This window comes from Triticum urartu, chromosome 2 (assembly GCF_003073215.2).
Source record: "Triticum urartu cultivar G1812 chromosome 2, Tu2.1, whole genome shotgun sequence".
Lineage (NCBI taxonomy): Eukaryota > Viridiplantae > Streptophyta > Magnoliopsida > Poales > Poaceae > Triticum > Triticum urartu.
The window spans coordinates 43390967-43411942 of NC_053023.1; the positions used below are offsets into that span (position 1 = coordinate 43390967).

Consider the following 20976-nt stretch of genomic DNA (forward strand, 5'->3'; position numbering starts at 1 on the left):
TAGAAATTAGAAAATGAGAAATGACTCTGGCAAACGGTCTTACTAGAAAAATATGTTCCTAATGGATGCTTGTCAAGGGGTAAGTCTAAAATTGGCGATTCCTAGTTTTGGACTAGCGTCGTGAAGGTTAAAGAGATCTTTTATAAATTCTGCAAGAAAAAATTAGGAGATGGAACAAATACTAGATTCTGGGAGGACACATGGGTGGATGACAAACCCTTAAAACGTGCATATCCAAGATTGTATATGCTTAGCTTTGACCACAATATTACAATGGTTGAAGCTCTTGTGAGGGGATTGGTAGGGGTTTCAATTTCGCAAAACTTTAATTACATGGAGAAACTATGGATCTGTGGAACAATCTTAGAATGAGATGTGAAGAGGTGGAAATGAACACCGACAAAGATCAGACTGAGTGGATGCTGACTCCCAACAAACAATTTACTGTCAAATCCTTATATAGGAAGTTGATAGAAAATTATTGTAACTTCCCTCACAAATTTCGGTGGAAAGTTGAAGTACCTGCTAAAATTAAAGTTTTCCTTTGGTTATTGGCTAAAAAGAGTATTTTTTAAGCAACTAAAAAGAGTATTTTAACCAATGACAGCTTACTTAGGAGGAGTTGGAAAGGAAGTAAACAATGTGTTTCTGCAGGCAGGATGAAAACATAGATCTTTTTTAAAAATGCTCGGCAGCTGTCTTGGTCTGGAATTTACTGAAGTTTAGTATAAACTCTACACCAGACTCTCTAAATTCTTGTTTTGGGGGCTGATTTGAAGCTTTCCGAAGGATAAAAAAACTTGTGCTGGTTGGTATATCTGTTGTTTTCTGGACTCTTTGGAAGTATAGAAAGAATCTTATTTTCAAGAATAAAACATATGCATACCCACTGATAGTAACGCGTTTGGTTCGATGGAAATGTCACGACTTCCGATTACAGCGCTTTCTGAAACAGAATCCGGCGTTTGGTAGGCCCACGATGTATTAGGTAGCGGCGTCTTCCGATACATGCGCTCGCAAAGCGGAAAACGGCGGGACCGAAGGTGATTAGAAAACCAGGAGCCGAACGCTCGAAACAAACATATCTCGTATTCGGTAAAAATAGTTTGAAGACGGAGCTTCCCGATACCCAAGTCGAATACGTTACCTAAGCGCAAACCAAACGCGTCGTAAGCTGATTTGCTATTGGATCGTGGGATGGTCAATTTTACAGATAAAGGAGGAGCGGAAAGAGGCGCTGATGGTGGAGGCAAGGGTTCTCAAACATGTAGCAAATGAGGTCTACAAAGCTTCTCATAGATGGCGCAATGGAGTCTACAGACTGGGAGTGTGATGAAAGACTTTGCCGAACCTCTGTGGTCGTTTTAGCTGCATTTTCTTTAGTTTTTGGTGTAATAAGGTTGCCTCAAACCTGGTTATCTTTTGTACTGCGCCTTTGTCCTGCTCTTTTGTTTCATCAGGTGTGTGGCCATGGGGCGGTTGATGCTCTAAGATTAATTATTTTCTGTAGTAGTTTGTTCTTAGATGAACCATTTAATTTCTCTAATAGAAATTGCAGGGGGTCAAAAAAATGGCAATATGCTATTGTGTCCCCTTTCTGTCGCGCTGCACCATAGTTGTTTGGAAGGTGAGAGCATCTACGGCCAGACATAGCAAATATAACCCCCTAAACTCCTACGGACGCGCCATGCTTCACTGATCACTGGGATGATATAAGGGATCCGGTTAGGTCATTTTTTTCTTTCTCTCTCCTCCTTAATCACTGGCCAAACGCGTTTGTGGACATATAAGAGAGGGTTTGAGGGATCCAGTTATAGATACTCTGAGATCGCTGTGGGAGACATGACCCATGATTTATAGTGCTGCTTGTCCCGCAACCACAATGAAAAAGGAGCTGTCCTTCGTGGTATATCATACATGTACGTGTGCAGGCTGGCTGCATTTTTTTTACATGTTTATATAAGAAATACACAACCGGCCGAGATGCACGTGAGTACGTCCAACCGTTCACGCATGATACGCGATGTTGCACAGTATAAATAGTTATGGGCGTGTTTGGTTGAAGTTGTGAATACTTTTTGTATCGCATACACTTCTTAACTCAGTCTGGTTAAACAAAAACAGTTCCTAATACGTCATTTGTAAGTTGTTTGGTTGGCTACATCTAGTGTCCATGCATTAGGTAATACGTAAGTGCACTTTGTTTGGTTGCCTGCATTGACTCTAGCGGCACATGAACACGGCGTACATAATGTGCTTACCTTGTATCCTAGTTGGTGAGCATGCCCAGAATGATCACACCTAGCACACCAACGCCACAACACAGCAATGGCGATGAACTGGGCAAAGATGATGAAGTTCTTCAGCTTCAGTCTAAACTGACGATCCACCTTCACACCTCCAACCTTGCCACTGTCAACACTGTTGCCTCCCTGTTTTCGCACCCAGTTGGAGTAAGCTTGTTCTGCTGCCTACCTAGTCTTAAACCCTCTATGGCTGCTATTGCTATACGGTGCCACTTGTGCACTGGCTTCTTCCCATGAACTGTAAACCCCTGGAGCCTTACCGATGAACATGGCATTACCATTTGCCCTAGCAATGCACAAGAGCAAGAGTTGAAGTAGTAAATCAATGGAGCACACAAATAGCAAGCAAAGTAGCACACAAACACCAATGAAGCAGAAGAGAAGAAGTAAAACATGCATGATCATACGGCATAGCAAGTTCTACCTAGCACTACCTTGGTGTTAACCTACCACCATATTCAAAAAAGGGTTTCGTCCTACCACCGCAAGTTCACTATCATCACGAGGGGTTAGTATATACCACATCACCAAAATATACAGACTATCAAATAGTTTTTCAGGCCTAGCTACACAACATGTACGTCGTCGTCATCGTCGTCGCCACAGCCATCGCCGTCGGTGATCATGCACGCTCACAGGCAGCACTACTCTAGTAGTAGTGCTTGCCCAGCCAGCTCCTGAGCCACATCACCCTGTGAGCGTCTGCCATGGCAACGAACCCAACACCCTGGACCTTGTTGTCAAGCAGGTGGCTGAGAGCTGCCATGAGAGCCTCGTCACTGAAGCCACCCTGGGTCATGATAGCGCCATACAGGTCAGGGTGGACGTCGAGGGGCTTGCACTCCCTGATGGTTGTTGCCACCTCATTCACCGCCTCAGTCATGCTGCAAAAGACATTGATCTCCTCCTTCATCAGGCCTCCTCTCTTCCTCTTCCTATCATGGACGGGGTCAAATGGCTTGTCAAAGGGCTTGTCAGGGCCATCAAGGACCTCGACGTCCGGGGTCCCAGAGAAGTCTGGCGTGGGAGAACCAAGAGGCTCCCCCGAGCCCATGACATGCTTCCCAGTTGCCAGTCTGAAGGAGAAGATGTGTTGCATCTGGCTGTAGTTCTATATGGGTGTGATGAGGAACTCAGCATCCCTTGGATGGTCCTAAGAATGAAACACAAGTGTTGTTTGTTGCGATTAGGAGTAGGCAATGGTGGACAGTATGAAAAGGAAGAGGGCAGTGAGCTAACCGCGACATGGCCGGCGTAGTGCTCTGTCTCCAGAACTATGGAGCAAGTGTTCTCATCCCATGAGGCGTCGCTAAGGTCTCTCATCTTGGACACTTGGATCCATCGATCTCTTCACTTCCTCAGATGGTTGTACACCTGGGTGGCAGACGCCTCCTGCCCACAAAACTCGAACACATACTTCGCAACGGTGTTCAAGTGCACCTCCTTGAAGCCCTTATCAGTCCTAACCCCACTAGAGATGAGCTCACACATCTTGTTCAGCATGAACGTGGACATGAACGGCTGCCACTTCATGTTGTTCGACCTACCATCCTTTTTTGCCTTGGTTGTTGCTACCTTGCAGCAGCAACAGCAGGAGATTGCTCAACGAGCACTACTGGCACATAGAGGGAATCAGACGTGAATATCTCTGAATCAGGTGCCATCTCGAACATAGGCTGAGAGTCCTCGACAAACGATGGAGCAAACTGGTTGTCGGATAGGACAAGGGCCTAACTAAGATCTTGCGTCTATGTGGCCATGTCCTACAATCGTGGCACGCATTGACAGTAAGCATAGCACACAACATACGTATAATTCATGAAAGCAGGACTATACATGTACATGGTTCATCACTATCATAGCAAGCACATGCTTCATCACTATCATACTAAGCACATGGTTCATCGCTATCATACTAAACATACCGGACAATCTATGAGCACAAACATACATCTACAACAAACAACATGCTACAAATGGACCATCAATAGCTACAAATCACGGATCTAAGCACGAATCAACACAAGCACAAGGTTCAACTTCAAACTCTACTACTAATCTAGCATACTACATGCTTGAACATCTAGCCCTACCACAAATTGCAACCGCAGCATAACAATCAACCATATGAGCTCACAGATCAGACCACTAATCAACCATGCATCTAGATCAAACCCTAGCTGCAGCTCAGATCTAGCTAGAAGGAACAGAGAGAAAGGGGATTGAACTCACAGAGGCCATGGCTGCAGCTCAGATCTAGCTAGAAGGAACAGAGAGAAAGGGGGATTGAACTCACAGAGGCCATGGCTGCAGCTCAAGGACGAGGGGGGACGGTCGTAGAAGATCAACGCCGGCCGGTGAAGGAGCGTCGACGCCGTGGACCGCCGGCCGATGAAGATGCGCCACTTACCTGCTCGTCGGTGCCGATGCGCGTTGGCGGGAAAGCTCGAATGGAGGGAGAATGGTGGCGGGAGTTGGGACGGTGAGGGAAGGGGCTAAATAGGGGTGGACTCGGCGGGGGGTGAGCCGAAATCCTGCCAGCGATTTTTCGGCGACGCGGGCGAGCTCGCGCCATCTTCCTGGTCGCATGAGGAGAGAAGCGCGTCGCCCTTCCTGCCTCGCCCGAGTCAGGCTTGCGAGCTACTGCCGATTCAGGCGTTTCCTCTGGGCCTGGCCTGGACGTGCTTTTAGTTCCATGGCATGCGGGCCGCACAGTAAACGCAGGCAATCAAACGGGCCAAGTTCTTCCTGTGCAGGTCAGGCTGGACCAAATGCAGACAACCAAACACATCCTATATGTATTGTATATACACAACACACGAGACACGACATACATGGAAGAACCGCATGTGCGATCCCGGTGCGGTTCGGACTGACCACACGTGTCCGCGAACCCTTATATCCTCCTTACATTTGAGATGGATACGAGGGTTCGCGGACATGCCAGACATATAGGGACGATACAAGGGATCCAGTTGGGTCATTTTTTTCTTTCTCTCCTCTCTGATCACTAGCCAGACGTGTCCGCGGACGTATGAGAGAGGGTTTGAAAGATCCAGGCTGTAGATACTCTGAGATCGCTGCTGCACGGGAGACATGACCCCTGATTTTGTAGTGCCGCTTGTCCCGCAACCACAATGCAAAAGGAGCCGCCCTTCGTGGCATATCATACTCCATGTATGCGTGCAGGCTGGCTGCATTTTTTATATGTTTATGTAAGATAAGAAAATACACAATCGGCCGAGATGCACGTGAGTACGTCCAACCGTTCACGCACGATACGCGTGATGATGATGCGTCAAGAAAAAACATGATGTTGCACAGTATACATAGCTATATGTATACTGCGGTTCGGGTAGGGAGCCCATGCATGACAAGAACTTGGCAGCCCGCAACTTAGCAGAATCAGTCGAACACCCGAGGACACACATGCAAACAAACATAGCTTGTCAACTCGTTAAAGCTTGCAAAAACTGTGTGGCGGATAGGCACGAGGTCGGCCGAGCGAGCGCTGAAAAATCGCCACCATGCATATGCGGTGCCTTCTTTTATTGACAAAGAAAAGCAGAGCCTGGCCCCGCATGTCCGTATTCCTTGCTTGGATTCGGACAAGAGCCTCCGAGTTGGACGCGTTTGTTTCCTTGCGGCCTGTCTGATCCCTGCCTTCGATTCCCTAGCCATCAGAGACTCTCGAGTCTCGATCGATGGTGCCTGCCTTGCGCGCCGCTCTCTGCCGCATGGCCGACTGGCCTCGCATCTCAGCCAATTGTCCCCCTCTCGGTTTCCCCCTGCCTTGTCTGCTTTCAAATGTTCTTCCATATCCAAGGCGGCGGATCGCGTGGACTCGTCGCTCGTGTGTCCCTTTCTCCCTCCGTTTTCACCTTGCAATTTGCATGGTTGGCTGGGGACACACACGCATCGCTTGCAAGTTGCGGCAGCGTTGCACTTGCACGCACGAAAGGATGGACATGCTTGTGCCACGACTCTCTGCTGCCGTTTTTTTGTGTGTGTCACGGACTGCTTCCTGCCGTCCTGGCTGCGTATACGCCAAAAAGAAAAGGGAGAAACCAGCATGATTTGCTCCTGTCGGCATAGCAATGGTCTCGGAGAGGAGCGTCTGAGTTATATTACTTGCTCGGTCGCTTCAGTCTTGGCTTCAGGTTGTGCGTGCGTGCATGAGCGGCCGAGCTGCCGGCACACGCACGTACGCTCGCCTGCTTGTTTTTGTCGTACGTCTCGGCGTCCAATGCATGCGCATATTTTGAAGAGGGGAACAAGGGTCGACGTACGTACGTCAGCCGCAAACCAAACCGTAGTGCGACGGTGCATGCATGCCGTCGACGGCGGTGCTAATAATTAGTCGATTTGTTTGCTACTACCTGGCCTGCCGGACGATTTGATAATTTGTCATCCTTTACTTCCTCCTTTCATAATTTGCCACCCATTATCTCAATGATGGGCGGGCCCAGGCCCCACCTGTCATTCTCAAGGGGAGAGGGGGAGGAGTAAATTATGAAAGGGGGAGATAAAGGGTGGCAAATTATCAAATTTGCCTGGCCTGCCTGCATGCTCTGTTTTTCTCTCGGACGATCGGCTTTTGTCTCTTCTCTCGTGCTTTCATGTGGCGTGCGTGCACCTTGACGTCCATGCACCCAAATCCATCCTTCATATGAGGAAAAAGAATCCGGGACTCACAAATAAGGGCACATATCTTGGTCTTCCACGGGACAACGGTCTCTAAAGTTTTCACTAGCCGGTACTTACCACTTTACCGGTATGTAATTAAGGGCATCTTTAATACAAACCCTCAAAACGCTTGCAACACATCCGGACACAATTTGTCATCCAACGCGGTAGCAGCTATCCATTGGTCCGTGGACTCGTCCGGATGACCAAAATCCCACAAACCGGACACAAACCATGGAGCCTTTGCGGGCATCTGAACCGCTGCCACGTGCGGATCCGGTACCCCCGACCCACCCAAAACCTCTCCCGCACGAAGCAGTTGCAGCGCATCCATGACGGTTAGCACCGCTCCAGAGCGCCAACACCGCATCCATGCCAGTCCAGAGCGGGTGCAACCTCTCTTTGGAGCCGGTATTGAACTGACTCGTCGGCCGAGAGCGCTACTCAATCTCCACGTCTGTTCGATGCTGGAGAGACTTGACGATTTTCTACTGCATTCAAACCGGCTCCCTTAGTTTTGAAAGAATTCTGGAGCAGTGATTTTTTTGCCAAGACTTCCACGTATGTGATCTCATGATAGAAATTTGCAAACACTTGTCAAAGTAAAACAAAAAAAAGTCAGAAGTTTTTTTATTTTACTATTCATTCAAACTTATTTGAGCTCGAACTCAGAAGGGTACTTTCGCAATTCAACGCCTTATGAGACGCATAGTCAGGCTAATAACTTAAAGGCCCCTATACGGGCCTAGCACTAACACAACCCAATAAAATTCATACTGTTTCTATTTTAAGTATTTTATTAATTGTTTTGAAGAACTATTGTGAAAATTAAGATTTTGAATGACAAAAATCATATATACGAAAAAAATAAGTGTTTCATGTACCAAATATATAGGTCCATATATTTTTTTTTGACTATTAAAGGTCCATATATTTGAAATAAGACATTCATTTCTTATTTGAGAAATGTTCATTGTTTATTAAAAATATAATTATATATTGAATTTTGTACATGTTTAAAAATGCAATTCATGAACGTGTGTATATGCTTAATTAACTTTGAGTTGTTTTTAGGGAAAATGTAGAAACATAAAACAGGGCACAAAATTAAGAATAAAAACATAGAAATACAAAGAAAGTAAATACAGAAATAAAAATAAGAAATAAAATTGTAAACAGAGGGGAAAACAAAAAGAAACATTGTAGAGAGGATTGTGTGGATAAATACAAATTGCGTGGGAACAACTATCCAAAGGATACCCCTTGTGCTCGGGATGCTCATCCAACTACCAAGTGGTGGCCCAGCTGTTGCCGCATGTTGTGCGCTGGATGCTCTCGTGGTAGCACATTTTTTTTGGTTTTCTGCACACATTTTTGGACTTTTCTCTCGTCTTTTGGCTTTTCAAAATTTGCTTGATTTTTCATAAGTTTCCTCAGGGAAAAAAATGTTTTTTGGGGGTTTTCCCCTTGTGAAGCACACAATTTGAAAAACACATTATGTTTCCTAATGAAACACAATTGCGCTTCCGCGTGAAAAGGTGAAAATCACAGTTGTGCATCGCGTGAAGCACAACCTGTGCTTTCCGAAAAGTGAAATTCATAGTTGTGTTTTTCACGTGCTTCTAGAAAAAGTAAAACAAAACATGTGCTTCCGTGTGAAGCATAGTTGTGCTTCCGGTTTTCCTTTCTTTATCTTCCGGGTTTTATGCTTTACTTTTTTTGTTTTTTGTTTTTTATAAGTTCATCTAAACCTATTAACAAGTGATCTAGTTTCGAAGAACTTGACACTGGAACGCAATGGTGAAAATAATTTGTGATTTGGACGCATGGTTCGAGCGATAAAACATTTTGAAAAAGGAATCTACAAAAAGAACACAATACTCATAGGTTGCGACAAGTGAAGCACATGCAACGCGTCATTTGTCATCACCAGAGAAAGCGGGAGTGACCTTTGCAAGGGGGTATTCCCTTAACTAGTGATTTCGGAATTGCGCTTTATCCAAACTAGTAAATGGCACGTTCAATGCACATTAATTATGTGATTAATCCATACGTTGATATCCGGTATGATATTAATTGAATGCTAGACATGTGGAACGCCCACTCTTGGAGCAACATAGGTCATTGGATTGACATGGTATGATGACTGAGATTAATTAGATCTGCCTCTTTGCGTCTTTTTATATTGATATAGATATAGATATATATATAGATATAGATATAGATACAGAGGGGTATAGAGATAGTTAGTTTGTACCTTGGGTTCTCATCAATGAGAAAAAGTACCTGGGGTTGTTTGGTGGAAACTCTCATGGGCCACATTTCGCCTGCGACACACATGGAAGAAAACCTCTAGGCATTACGGCCCAAATATTCAAGATAGCCGTTTTTGACCTGACCGGGATTTTCCGCAGCGAGCGGGAAAAATATTTAAGCTCCCAGAGCCGCTTTTCTTCCTCCCCCTCACGAAAAAGCCATTCGAAATTCCAAATCGAACTCCCAACCCCGAAGCCAGTGCACGGGCGCGGAGCGGAGGCCACTGCGCAGATCAGGCGACCTCCGGTTCCCCACCTCCCATCCACCCAGATCGCCGCCGCCGGCGGCGCCTGCGCCCGATTCGCCCCCCTCCGGCGGCCGACGGCGGAGGACGCGGCCGGGTCCTGCTCCCACGCACGCTCGCACAGCGGGCCCCAAGTCGAGCCGCGCGCGGATTGACTTGCCCCCAAGCCCTCAGGCCCTCCCCGCGCCTCACGTCGTCGACCTCGACTGGATTCGGCCAGCGGGGAGCTTCGCCCCGATTCGCGCGGCTCCAACAGCGGCGAATCCACCGCCAGTGCACTGTGAGTTCGATTCTGCTGCTCCCCTTGGGCGTGCGGCTCGAATTCGGGTCGCGTTTGGCGCTCGACTTTTTTCCCCCCTGACTGAAGCGTGGATTGCGGCTAGGGTTTTGCGCGCGCGACTAGCGGGAGATGGGGGTGGAGGACTACCACGTGGTCGAGCTCGTCGGGGAGGGGTCCTTCGGGAAGGTGTACAAGGGCAGGCGCAAGTACAGCCGACAGGTTCGCATCAAACCCCTCTCTCCCCTCTACTGCGTTCAATATATAAAGTTTGATCCCTTCTCCTGTCTGAATTTGATGCAGACTGTCGCCATGAAGTTTATCCTTAAGCATGGGAAGAGCGACAAGGACATCCACAACCTAAGGCAGGAGATCGAGGCAAGTGCTCTGCTGCTGCTGCTGCTAGTTTTTTTCTAATTCAGATCAACATCCGTAGAGATTCAGGGTTCCTGCCTGTGGCAATTTACCTGTGCCTGCAAATCGCATCCTTGACTCCTTGCTTGGGGATGTCACATGCCAATTGCTAGTTTTTGTGAGGATATAAGGGTAATCTCAAACTTCCTCCAATTGTATGTTTTGGGGTGGGGTGGGCTTCCAGTTCGTCATGGGGGATGGCCTCAGTTTGAGAGTCATGCTGATACCGTCGGTCTACTGAATCTAAACCAAGGCACGCAACACCTTCAAAAATCCCAAATGTCGCTGTCATTTGTTTGTTTAATCTGCTGTGGGAGAGTCATGAGATGTATCATGTATGGAACAAGGGATCACCATATTGCTAGAAGCTTACAATAGTTCCCTATATAGTTGTATTTCTTAGCTCGCTATGGTGTTTCTTGTCTCACTTTGCCATCTCAATGATTCTGTAGATTCTGAGGAAACTCAAACACGAGAATATAATTGAAATGATCGATGCGTTTGAAACCCCACAGGAGTTTTGTGTCGTCACAGAATTTGCTCAGGTACACAAGTACTTTTTTTCTAGTCACATTGTGCTTTACACCAATGATTGCTTTCAATGGACTTGGATTGGCTAAATTTTAGTATCAATGGGCTAACGCCCATTTCAGGGAGAGCTATTTGAGGTGCTCGAGGATGATAAATGCCTCCCAGAAGAACAAGTTCAAGCTATTGCTAAGCAGCTGGTACACACTTACCTTTTTCTGGTTCCTTATGCACAAAACCAGCTTAGAACCCATTTGCCTTCATGGTTTGAGCTTGTGCCCTCATTTCAGGTAAAAGCACTCCATTACTTGCACTCTAATCGTATTATCCATCGGGATATGAAACCCCAGAACATCCTTATTGGAAAAGGATCTATTGTGAAGGTATATTCTATTTCATATCTGTGTACAGTTAATAGTTTTAGACCATGAGAAGTATTTTTGATTTTGGCACAAGTACATGTTTCTTTCGATGTAAAACACCTGTGTCACAGTTATGCTTCTTTCAGTATGATGTTGGCTAGTTGTGTCTTTTTACTCTGCTAAAAAGAAGTATTTATCTCAGTAATTACAATCCTCACGACAAACACCTAACTGATGACGTGAGACAAATTCAATTATCGTCATTTATGACACTTTCTGCATTCTTTACTGTTCTAGTTATAGTACTTATGATCCATTAGAGATTTACATTATTGTAGTTTGAATTCTGATTGGGGTTTTCCTGCCGTATTCACAGCTTTGTGATTTTGGGTTTGCTCGTGCCATGTCAGCCAATACTGTTGTGCTACGCTCTATAAAAGGTACCTTTCATCTTTGCATGCTAGCCAGTTTTCTTACAAAATCATTTCCTTCATGTATACCTCTGTTGGTATGTTTCATTCATTATCGTGCAAGTAACTTTGGATCTTGTAAAATCCATTTGTCTGGACTTGTATTAGCTACTGGTCATGACCACTGACATGTTACATTTCTAACATAAATGTGTGTTTGTGTTAGCATTAAATTTTATGGAGAATGAATTTATCTGGGGTTTGCATTAAATTTCAGATTTGACTTAATACTCCCTAGTCCCTACATTCTTACTTAGCTTATTTAAGATGATGATGATCGCTTCTAGTCGAGCATCTCCTTGTTGATTCTTACTTAGCTTATTGTGGCATAAGATGATACCTATATGGATGTTTTCCAAGTATTTCATGATGACTTATGAGATCCCTTTGCCAGTCATCCATTTCACTAAGCATGTTTCTCTCACCCAGGAACACCATTATATATGGCTCCAGAACTTGTGAGGGAACAACCTTATAATCACACCGCAGATCTATGGTCCCTTGGGGTCATCTTGTATGTAAATTGTTCTTCTTTTCTTCCAAAAGTATCTTGTTATCTCTGTATTCTACTGTTGAGTTTCTTTTTGTGTGACCTGTATTCCATGATATCATTCTAATAATGCGTGAGCTAGAGCATGTTTGGAATTACAGTTATACTGCAAACATGCTTTAGGGATAAGTAAACAAACAAAATACAACTCTCCAGACTTGCTGTAGTGCAAGCATGGTATGAAGTAAGGCTGAAGGACAACGATCTATTTGTTTAGTTTCACTATAATATCAATCCCATGCAAGTTTGATGCATGAGCTAATTTCATCAGTTGATGTAACTTTTTATTTACAAATTCCGAACACTACTGGCTATGTAATTCCACCCTCATTTCTTATATACTTTACTTTATCCAGAGGGCGATACCTAATTTAATCATGAATAGCTCATCTTGTTGCTTTGTTGGTATGCTTAATTATGACTTTCTGTAGCAAGTGTATTGGTTTTACCCTTTTTGTAAAGAAATTTTTTCTTAGAACCCAGCTTGCTTGCTTTGAGGTACTTATCATTGTAGCACACAGTTATACTCAGCTTCCACTTTGCGTTTGATAGTCTATCACTCTATTTACGCTCATCAAGCTAACTTTTGTCACTGATGGTCAGATATGAACTATTTGTTGGTCAACCTCCCTTTTATACAAATTCAGTCTATGCACTTATACGACACATTGTCAAGGTTGGTCCGTTACTGCTTGTTTCAAATATCTGCTATTTGAATTTTGTCACTGTTTTTTTTTAACATATGCTCTCTCTGTGTCATGGCAGGATCCTGTGAAATATCCAGATAATATGAGTGCAAACTTTAAGAGCTTCTTAAAGGGTTTACTAAACAAGGTCCTAACTGACATTTTTTCTACTAGAGCACAGTTATTGAATTTATTTATTCCTCCTTTTCTTTGCTCATGCTGTATGGTGTTAGCAGTTGCCTCAAAGTAGACTAAGCTGGCCAGCATTGTTGGAGCATCCGTTTGTTAAAGATGATTCAATGGATTTAGTAGCTGTAAGTGCCTTGAATTATTTCTTCTAAAAAATGGATTCTAGAAATAACAAGTCACATATTTGCATACCACGGACTTGTATCCTGATGCTAATCATTTTTCTCTATCATTTTCCTAGGACACTCAATCCACACCTTTTGAAGTGAAAAGATCTGAGGCCACACGGAAGGCTGATGAAATTCAAACATCAAGGAACCCTGCTGAACCACCAAGTAAATGTTTTTAATGCTAAACATGTTCTCACTCTTAAGCATTTGGAGTTCTGGATGTTAACTTAAACTTACACAAATGTTTGGCAGGTAAAAATGCTGCTAACAATACAGAACATGATCACGATAAACAAAAAAGCAGTAAAAAAGATGGCCCTACATCAACTACCGATGATCATCATGGTTCATCTCCTGGTGCTATTTCTGATGCTCCATCAGGCATGTTTTCTTCCAAACACCAGTTCGAATTGCTTCTAATATTTATATTTATTATGGCAGTAATTTTGACCTCTCTAGATTTTTGTGAACTGAATCTACCATATGCCAGTAATTGCCATCTGTTGGGATTAGAAGTTGTTCTTCACAGTTCATGAGATACTAATGGTATAAAATAGTTATCCTGAATGTAGTTGACCTTTCAGCCAATGATGATAAGGCAGGGGTAGATAACTAGTATTGTATTGCTAATTGGTTGGTTAACGGACCAATGCATAGGGTACAAGGGGCATATGCCTTTGAGAAGAAGGACAATACTGGACTGATTTAAGTCACTTCACTAGTTCTTAGTCATAATATTGAGCTTTCTAGGAAGAGAGATTATATTAGTTATTAACTACGAATGATCCGTTCATGCAGAGTGGTAAAGTACATGACGGTACATGCACATTCCACAAACCACACACATAATCCTTTCTAGCTAATTAAACAAACCATCATCCTTTATTTCAATCTCTCTCTTTATCTTGTGTACATGCACATCCTGTAGAAGCAACATCAATCGATGTCTTAATATCTTGAATCATCGGACCCCTCCTGGAACGGTCACCAGTAGAAGCAATAGCCTCTTAAGGTTTAATAACTTGTTGATGCTTCACTTTATGCTTTCATTAATCGTTTATAAACGTACTAACCAGCACCGACTTGTTTATCGCATTGCAGAGTGTACAGCTTTAGATAAGCTGGAAAAAGCTTCACAAACAGTGAATGGTGCTAGCAGCATTATTGGAGATAGTGCAGTGCTGTCGACTATCCTCAGTCCCATAAAAAATTGGTTGAGGAATCCTCCTAGTTCCCCGAGGTAGATTTGTAGCTTATGCTTTTACATTTAACATGAGCTATTCAAGTCATTGTTTCTACTGTAGAAAAAAATAAAGAATGATAATGGCAAACTTGTGCAATATGGTTGTTATCCACTAAATCCATGCGATTGTATGCATCCTATCTCTTCTTCATGTATTTGTTACACAAATTTGACATCATTTTGGTGATAGGTTCCACTCTATAAGGATTTAAACATTGAGATTGTCTTTTGAATAGATTATTTGAATTAGGAGATTGTACTGTATAACTGGCAATTATTCATTCAGAGTAAAAATCACTAGCTGTACTGTGTCTGATTTATTGTCATTCTAACTACAATTTATGCTTGGTCAACTTTGCAGGGAACTGAATATTGATGGTGCAAATCAGTCTCTCAGAATTGTTAAAAATCTAATTGAAGCTGGGTCTTATCACTCTTGTGCAGCAATTGATGACATCATCTGCCTATTTCTCGAGTTTACAAGTCTCATTATCAGAATGAAGCTTTCAGGCGCTTACAGCCTTGCAGTGAAGGTATTCACACCAGACATCTTGCAGATTCATATTCACTTGAAATATTATTGACTTTGCCATGTGAAATAGAAGTGCTACCAAAGGAAAACTCCTCTTTCTTTTGACATATATGAAGAGCAGGCTGTGCTAATATTAGTTTTGGAAAAGTACAAGTAACTGTTGAGATGTATTTGATGATATAATTGGCATTATTAAACAATGCTTCTGTTGGCAGTGTCTAGCTATAGCACGGAAGCTACTTGATACAAGTGAAGGCGCTGTGCTAAATTCTTATGGCAGACACTGGTCCTCTCTATGTGATCTTTATTCACAGGTCACACTTTGCCACTCACTTCAGGCTCTATTGTCTGATTTTTTTCCTTTTGTCTTGACTAGCTAAGAGTTTTGATTTGCAGATTCTGGTTTCCACTGTTGATCCATCTGGACGAATATCTCGTGAGTCAACTGCATGTCTTGCTCTGATGTTATCTAGGGTTATCTCTGTGTTGAAAGCGAGCATCTCCTCTGAGAGTCCAAATCCAGTTGAAGAAAGCCTCATCAACATTATAGATCATGCAAGGAAGTCACAGCTACTAGAACTCTTGTGTGAGTGTCTGATAGCTTCAGGTTCAGACATAATATCAGGTTCTACGAACATGGTACCAGCAGCATGTGAGGCATGCAAGGCCATCTGGTATCTTGCTCATGCTGTTGACATTGTGTCCCTTGGCGCACACAATTTTTCATTTCCATTAGCTAGCTCATGGCGACAAGGTCACTCAAAGTTGGATGGTAAAATGCAAGAGCAAGATTCATTACCAGATTCAAACTCCAGCAGTCTGATAAACATATTTGTCAAATCATTTCTGGCTTCACGGCCAATGCAGATTGCAGTTTACCACTGCTTGCATAATGGTTTAGAGTCAGCTATTCATGCTTCTCTTCAGGTAATTCTTTCATGCTTGGGCAAATAAGTCTTTCCATAGGATTCTTTTGAGTATGATCAGTTATCCTTTTTGTAGCCCTAGTGGAATGCTAATAATATAAGGTGAATATTTGGGTTCTAACTCAAACACAATTTGTTCTTCACCTCTTTGCACTGTTTCCAGTTAACTACAACTTTGTACCCCATTGCTATCTCTGATTTCATCAACTCGCGGGCAAACTCACAAGCAGCCTCACCTGCCGTTTTTATCTCATATGATTCCACTACGCTACATTCTGAGACTTCAGATTCTGTACTTCTGGTTATCTTCTTGTACATTGAGTAACAAAGAAACCAATATGAGCCTGGCTTTCCATTAAAGAAAGTACATTTAGTATATTCACATTGATGGAGGTTATACTCTGCTGCTATATTTTTAGTTAATGCAATATACCCAAATTATAGAAATTAAAAAGCTTAAGGTTGTCAGTTGATTATCCCTTTTACACCAAGAACTATTGATGTTTGAGCTTATTATATTTTTGTACATTGAAAGTGTAACTTAATTCTAACTTATGATAGTTGAGTTTATTATATTTTTCTAAATGTTGCTTTTCAGCTCATTGCTAGGGCCTGCCTGCTGAATCTGTCTTTCTGTGCTATTATGTGTGGTCCAATGAATTCATCACCGGAGGCCAATGAAATAGAATATGGTGGAGATGGGACAATTGTATCTGATATGTTTTCACTGCTGTCACTGTGTGGCTCATATTTGAACAAGGAGTCGAAGCAGAACAGTAATCAGAAATGCAAACTGTCCAATCCTCATGCCCTTGTAGTGCACTGTTGTCTTGCATTGGCAACAATAGCAGCGTGTCTGAAGTCGGAGGGGAAATCTTCAGCATCAATTATTTTAACAAGTTCCCACAAGAAACAGCGGTCCCGGCTTTCTGTTCTTGCGCACCTCTCTTCAGCCGATGATACAGTGAAGAGTTGCCTGCAGCCACACTGTGCAGCTGCAACACTTGCACTGTCAACGCTTATTTCACTTGAAAATGGAGGGCAAAGCAGATCTTCCTTATGTGAAACTGCCCTTGCTTTGTTTCCTCGTATGGCAACACTGCACACATTGCTGAAGCTATGGCTATCTGATGGAAGTGAGGAACTTTGCAGATATAATGCTGGTTTACTGAATCTGTTTGGCCTTCGTGATGGGAGTATCGGGCTGTTGGAAACTAGATTGAAATGGGGTGGACCATTGGCTGTTGAACAAGCCTGCTCAGTTGGTATCCCACAGCTCCTAATTCGTTTGCTTACCGATGGTTTCTCAAGGGAGCCTTCTGATGGGAAAGAAGTTTCAACACACCGCAGTGGATTGTCACCGTTGGGAGTTGCCTGGACACTTTCAGCTTTATCTCAATGCCTTCCTGGTGGCGTTTTCCGTGAAATTTTGTATAAAAGGGAACATCTAAAACTGTTGACTGACATGCTGTCTGATATGCACCTCAAGGTTTTGGCAGCTTGGACTGGTCTTGGTGGTGGGAAAAAGGGAGTACGGGAACTGATAAATTCAGTTGTTGATATTTTGGCATTTCCATTTGTCGCAGTGCAGAGTTCTCCAAACATGCCATCAACATCAGCATCCATCAATAGTGGTTTTCTCCTCAACATTGGATCACCTGGGGGAAGAATTGGTACTGAGAACAAGGAAATGCTCAAAACTATAGAGCATAATATGCCTCAATACTTTCAAGTTCTCCTAGAGGTCTGACTAACTGACTTTGAACTTGTTCTTATTCATAAGTACTCATTTCCATAACCTTTCTCCTCCTTTTCCTTTTCAGGTTGGTGTTCCTGGTTGTATACTTCGCTGTCTTGATTATCTCAATATGGAAGACATATCAAGGCCCTTGGCCATTGTGGCCAAAATGGTGGGCTACCGTCCACTTGCGTTGCAGCTTCTAAGAGAAGGCCTTCTCAATCCTTCTAGAGTAGCAAAGCTACTCAAAGGTCCTCTTGCTAAGGAGACTTTGCTCGACTTCCTCATGATAATTTCTGATCTTGCACGCATGTCAAAGGTTTGTCTTTTGTTGGCCTCTTTGCTCATGTCTTGGTTGCACAAAGAAGTCACGTTGAGATATCAAAACTTTGTTGGATATGCATAGTGACACGAGTTACGCTATTGCCCAGGACTTCTACGAGCCCATCAACAAGGCAGGCATGGTTGAATATTTGAAGAACTTTCTATCAAATGAGGACCCCGATATAAGAGCAAAAGCTTGCAGTGCCATTGGCAACATGTGCCGACACAGTCCCTACTTCTATGGTCCATTTGTAAGACAGGATTTAGTTATCTATTTATTTGCAGATTAAAATTTATGGAAGGGATGTTTAACCTTGTTATCTGGGAACAGGCAGCAAATAAGGTGATTGAGCTTGTAGTTGACAGGTGTTCTGACCCTGACAAGCGGACGCGGAAGTTTGCATGTTTTGCTGTAAGTTTGTAAACTGGCTTCCGATTGTTGTATTTTTATCTTCATACTGAGATGATAATCCTCAATCCTGTTAATGTTTTCGTGATTGATTTTGGAACCTAATTTAGCTGTTGCTATTTCAGGTAGGCAATGCTGCTTATCACAATGACAAGCTGTATGAAGAACTCAGACGATCTATACCTCAGCTCACTAAGCTACTTCTTGCTCCTGAGGAAGATAAAACCAAAGGCAATGCTGCAGGGGCCCTGAGTAATCTAGTCAGGAACTCTGACGTACTCTGTGGAGACATTGTATCCCAAGGCGCAATTCAGGTTTGCCACCCTTTGCGTACTGCTCATGATTCATGTCCTGTCATGTCATGTCTTCTCCTTGTATTTTTTACTTTTAGCGTAAAGGGAGGAAACTGGCATCCATACTTCATAGATTCTTTTTCTTGATATACGGTGAAGCTACTAAATAGCAATGCCTTTTGGTGCTCGGGCTCCATGAAGCCCGTTTTGTCTTGAAAAATTCAGAAAAAATGATTCAATGTTTAAAAAATACTGAAGAAAATGACACGCACAAGTCAATGTATCTTCTCATGAAATTTTGAAAATAGTGAACAGCGTCTGCACACACTCTGCACTATATAAAACCGACGATTTTCACTTTTTTTGTGTAGCTTGCGAGTCAATGTATCTTCTCATGAAATTTTACTTGAAATGTGATTTTTGAATGTTTTAGAGCAAAACGCTTCAGTAAGCTACTAATGGGCCATAACCGCACAAGTCAATTATTGTCATCTCAGTGTTAGCAAAAGTGGCAAGTCTGCTATTGCTTCATTCCATCGAGCTCTACTGTATTCTGACATCATTTTTAAGAAGTTGAATGGATCAGATACATATTTAAAAATTGAAATATATGTATTCGTACCATGTGTCAACAAAACTAGCGTAATGCTTTGGCCGTCTATTCAGTGGTAAATTGTCAATTCTCAATTTCTTCAACGGTTGTTCTTTGTGATGCTCATCAGACACTCTCATCCCTCGACTTATTCATGCGCAGGCCCTACTGAAGATGGTCAGCAGCTACTCCGCGGTTGCTCTGAGCCCCAGCAGAAAGGATGCTCTAACCGAATCCCCACTAAGAATCGTGCTCTTCGCGCTGCGCAAGATGTGCGACCACACCGTCTGCAGGCTCTTCCTGCGGTCATCCGAGCTGCTCCCCATCATCGTGCATCTCAGGCAGTCGCCTGACCAAACGATCTCCGAGTACGCCTCCGCCATCGCCAGCAAAGCGAACCAAGCTTGACGAGTTTCGCCTGGCAGGCGCACCGCGAGGGGGTCCTATTCTGCAATGTAGTAGCCGTTCAGTTTTGCTGAACAATTCTGCAATCCATTCTGTTTCTGGAATTGTAACTTATTAGAACAGTATCACGGGCCGGCGTACCGACTTGTTCATGTATGTAAGATCTCCGCTCTTTTGCCATGTATATATACATATATGCAGCACCAAATCGGTTCAGAGAAAGTCTCTAATCACATGCCAACTTTTTATTTTTAAACAAGATCACATCCGTTTGCAGTTGCACGAGTCGATCGGCGTCAGAAGAGCCAGTGAGGCACCTTCCTCGGCAGCACGCGCTCTTCGATCGTCCTCAAGCTGGGCTTCCAAGGCCCGCCGCGCATCAGCTCCTGGCTCAGGAACTCCGGCTGGTGGTCGCCGGCCCCGCCCAGCAACGGCCCAGCCTCGTCCCGCTGCTCCTGTGCGCTGACCGGCATCGACCGGCACCGCGCAAGCAGCCGCGACGCGGCGAGCGCTCGCCGGGCCTCGCCGGCGGAGACCCTGCCCCGGGTGGCCGGGAGCACGACGTACACCCCGGCACCGTCCAGCAGGTGGTCGGCCGGCAGCGCGGCGACCTTGGCCCCTCCGCCGGACGCCGCGAGGCGCGCGTCCACCACGAAGTGGCGCGGGTGCTCCACCATGAGCTCGGCCACGGACACGGGCTCGCCCAGCGCCCGGACGCTCCCGTCCGGCAGCACGATCTTCCCGCCGCCCGCCGCGCTCGCCGACACCAGGTTGCCCATGGCGGCGGCGGCTCCTGCGAAGTGTGGCTGATGTCTTTTGGCCGAGGAGGAGGGAAGGCGACGGCGGGTATAAAAACGCTGGCGGTTGCGAGGTTCAGTTGGCGTGGATCCGGCGAGAGGTTTTAAAATGGGAAATTTTTGTCAACTTTGCTTATACCACTTTAGAATTTGACATCTCACTTTTGCCAATTTTAGCTTTTGACAATACATCACAAATGACATTTCGTGGCAAAAACGATAATTTTTCATTTCACTTTTACCACTCTTAGCTTTTGACATGTATCACAATTGCCACTCTAATTTTTTTTACTTTTGCCACAGAATGGCAAAAATGATATATTGTCAAAAACTAAGAGTGGCAAAAATAAAATATCAAATTCTAGAGTGGCATAAGCAAAGTTGGTAAAAATAAAGTTTCCTCTTTTAAAATTATGGAGGGTCCGGTGTGAACCTGATCTATCAAGCGAGCCAGCTGCTCCGCTACCTCCAACGTCAATGGCTGGGCGGTCACGGCGCGGCGCCGGGACAACGCCGGCG

The 20976-nt window shown here is 44.1% G+C and overlaps 2 protein-coding genes across 2 annotated transcripts; one reads left to right on the plus strand and one right to left on the minus strand.

Annotated features, from left to right (window-relative positions):
* Positions 1 to 9443: 9443 nt before the first annotated feature.
* LOC125535548 (serine/threonine-protein kinase TIO) lies at positions 9444 to 19890 on the plus strand. The gene is made up of 23 exons (XM_048698616.1): positions 9444 to 9832; positions 9936 to 10051; positions 10133 to 10207; positions 10696 to 10788; positions 10897 to 10971; positions 11062 to 11154; positions 11510 to 11573; positions 12033 to 12117; positions 12757 to 12829; positions 12919 to 12987; positions 13076 to 13153; positions 13270 to 13363; positions 13451 to 13579; positions 14300 to 14438; positions 14803 to 14974; positions 15189 to 15287; positions 15370 to 15900; positions 16498 to 17643; positions 17723 to 17956; positions 18069 to 18212; positions 18293 to 18373; positions 18496 to 18684; positions 19418 to 19890. The coding sequence occupies exons 2-23, from the start codon at positions 9962 to 9964 to the stop codon at positions 19661 to 19663; spliced, it is 3999 nt and encodes a 1332-aa protein (XP_048554573.1). The 5' UTR covers positions 9444 to 9832; positions 9936 to 9961; the 3' UTR covers positions 19664 to 19890.
* On the minus strand, positions 19875 to 20827 carry LOC125535549. Its single transcript, XM_048698617.1, has one exon. The coding sequence runs from the start codon at positions 20437 to 20439 to the stop codon at positions 19957 to 19959; it is 483 nt and encodes a 160-aa protein (XP_048554574.1). The 5' UTR covers positions 20440 to 20827; the 3' UTR covers positions 19875 to 19956.
* Positions 20828 to 20976: the final 149 nt, after the last annotated feature.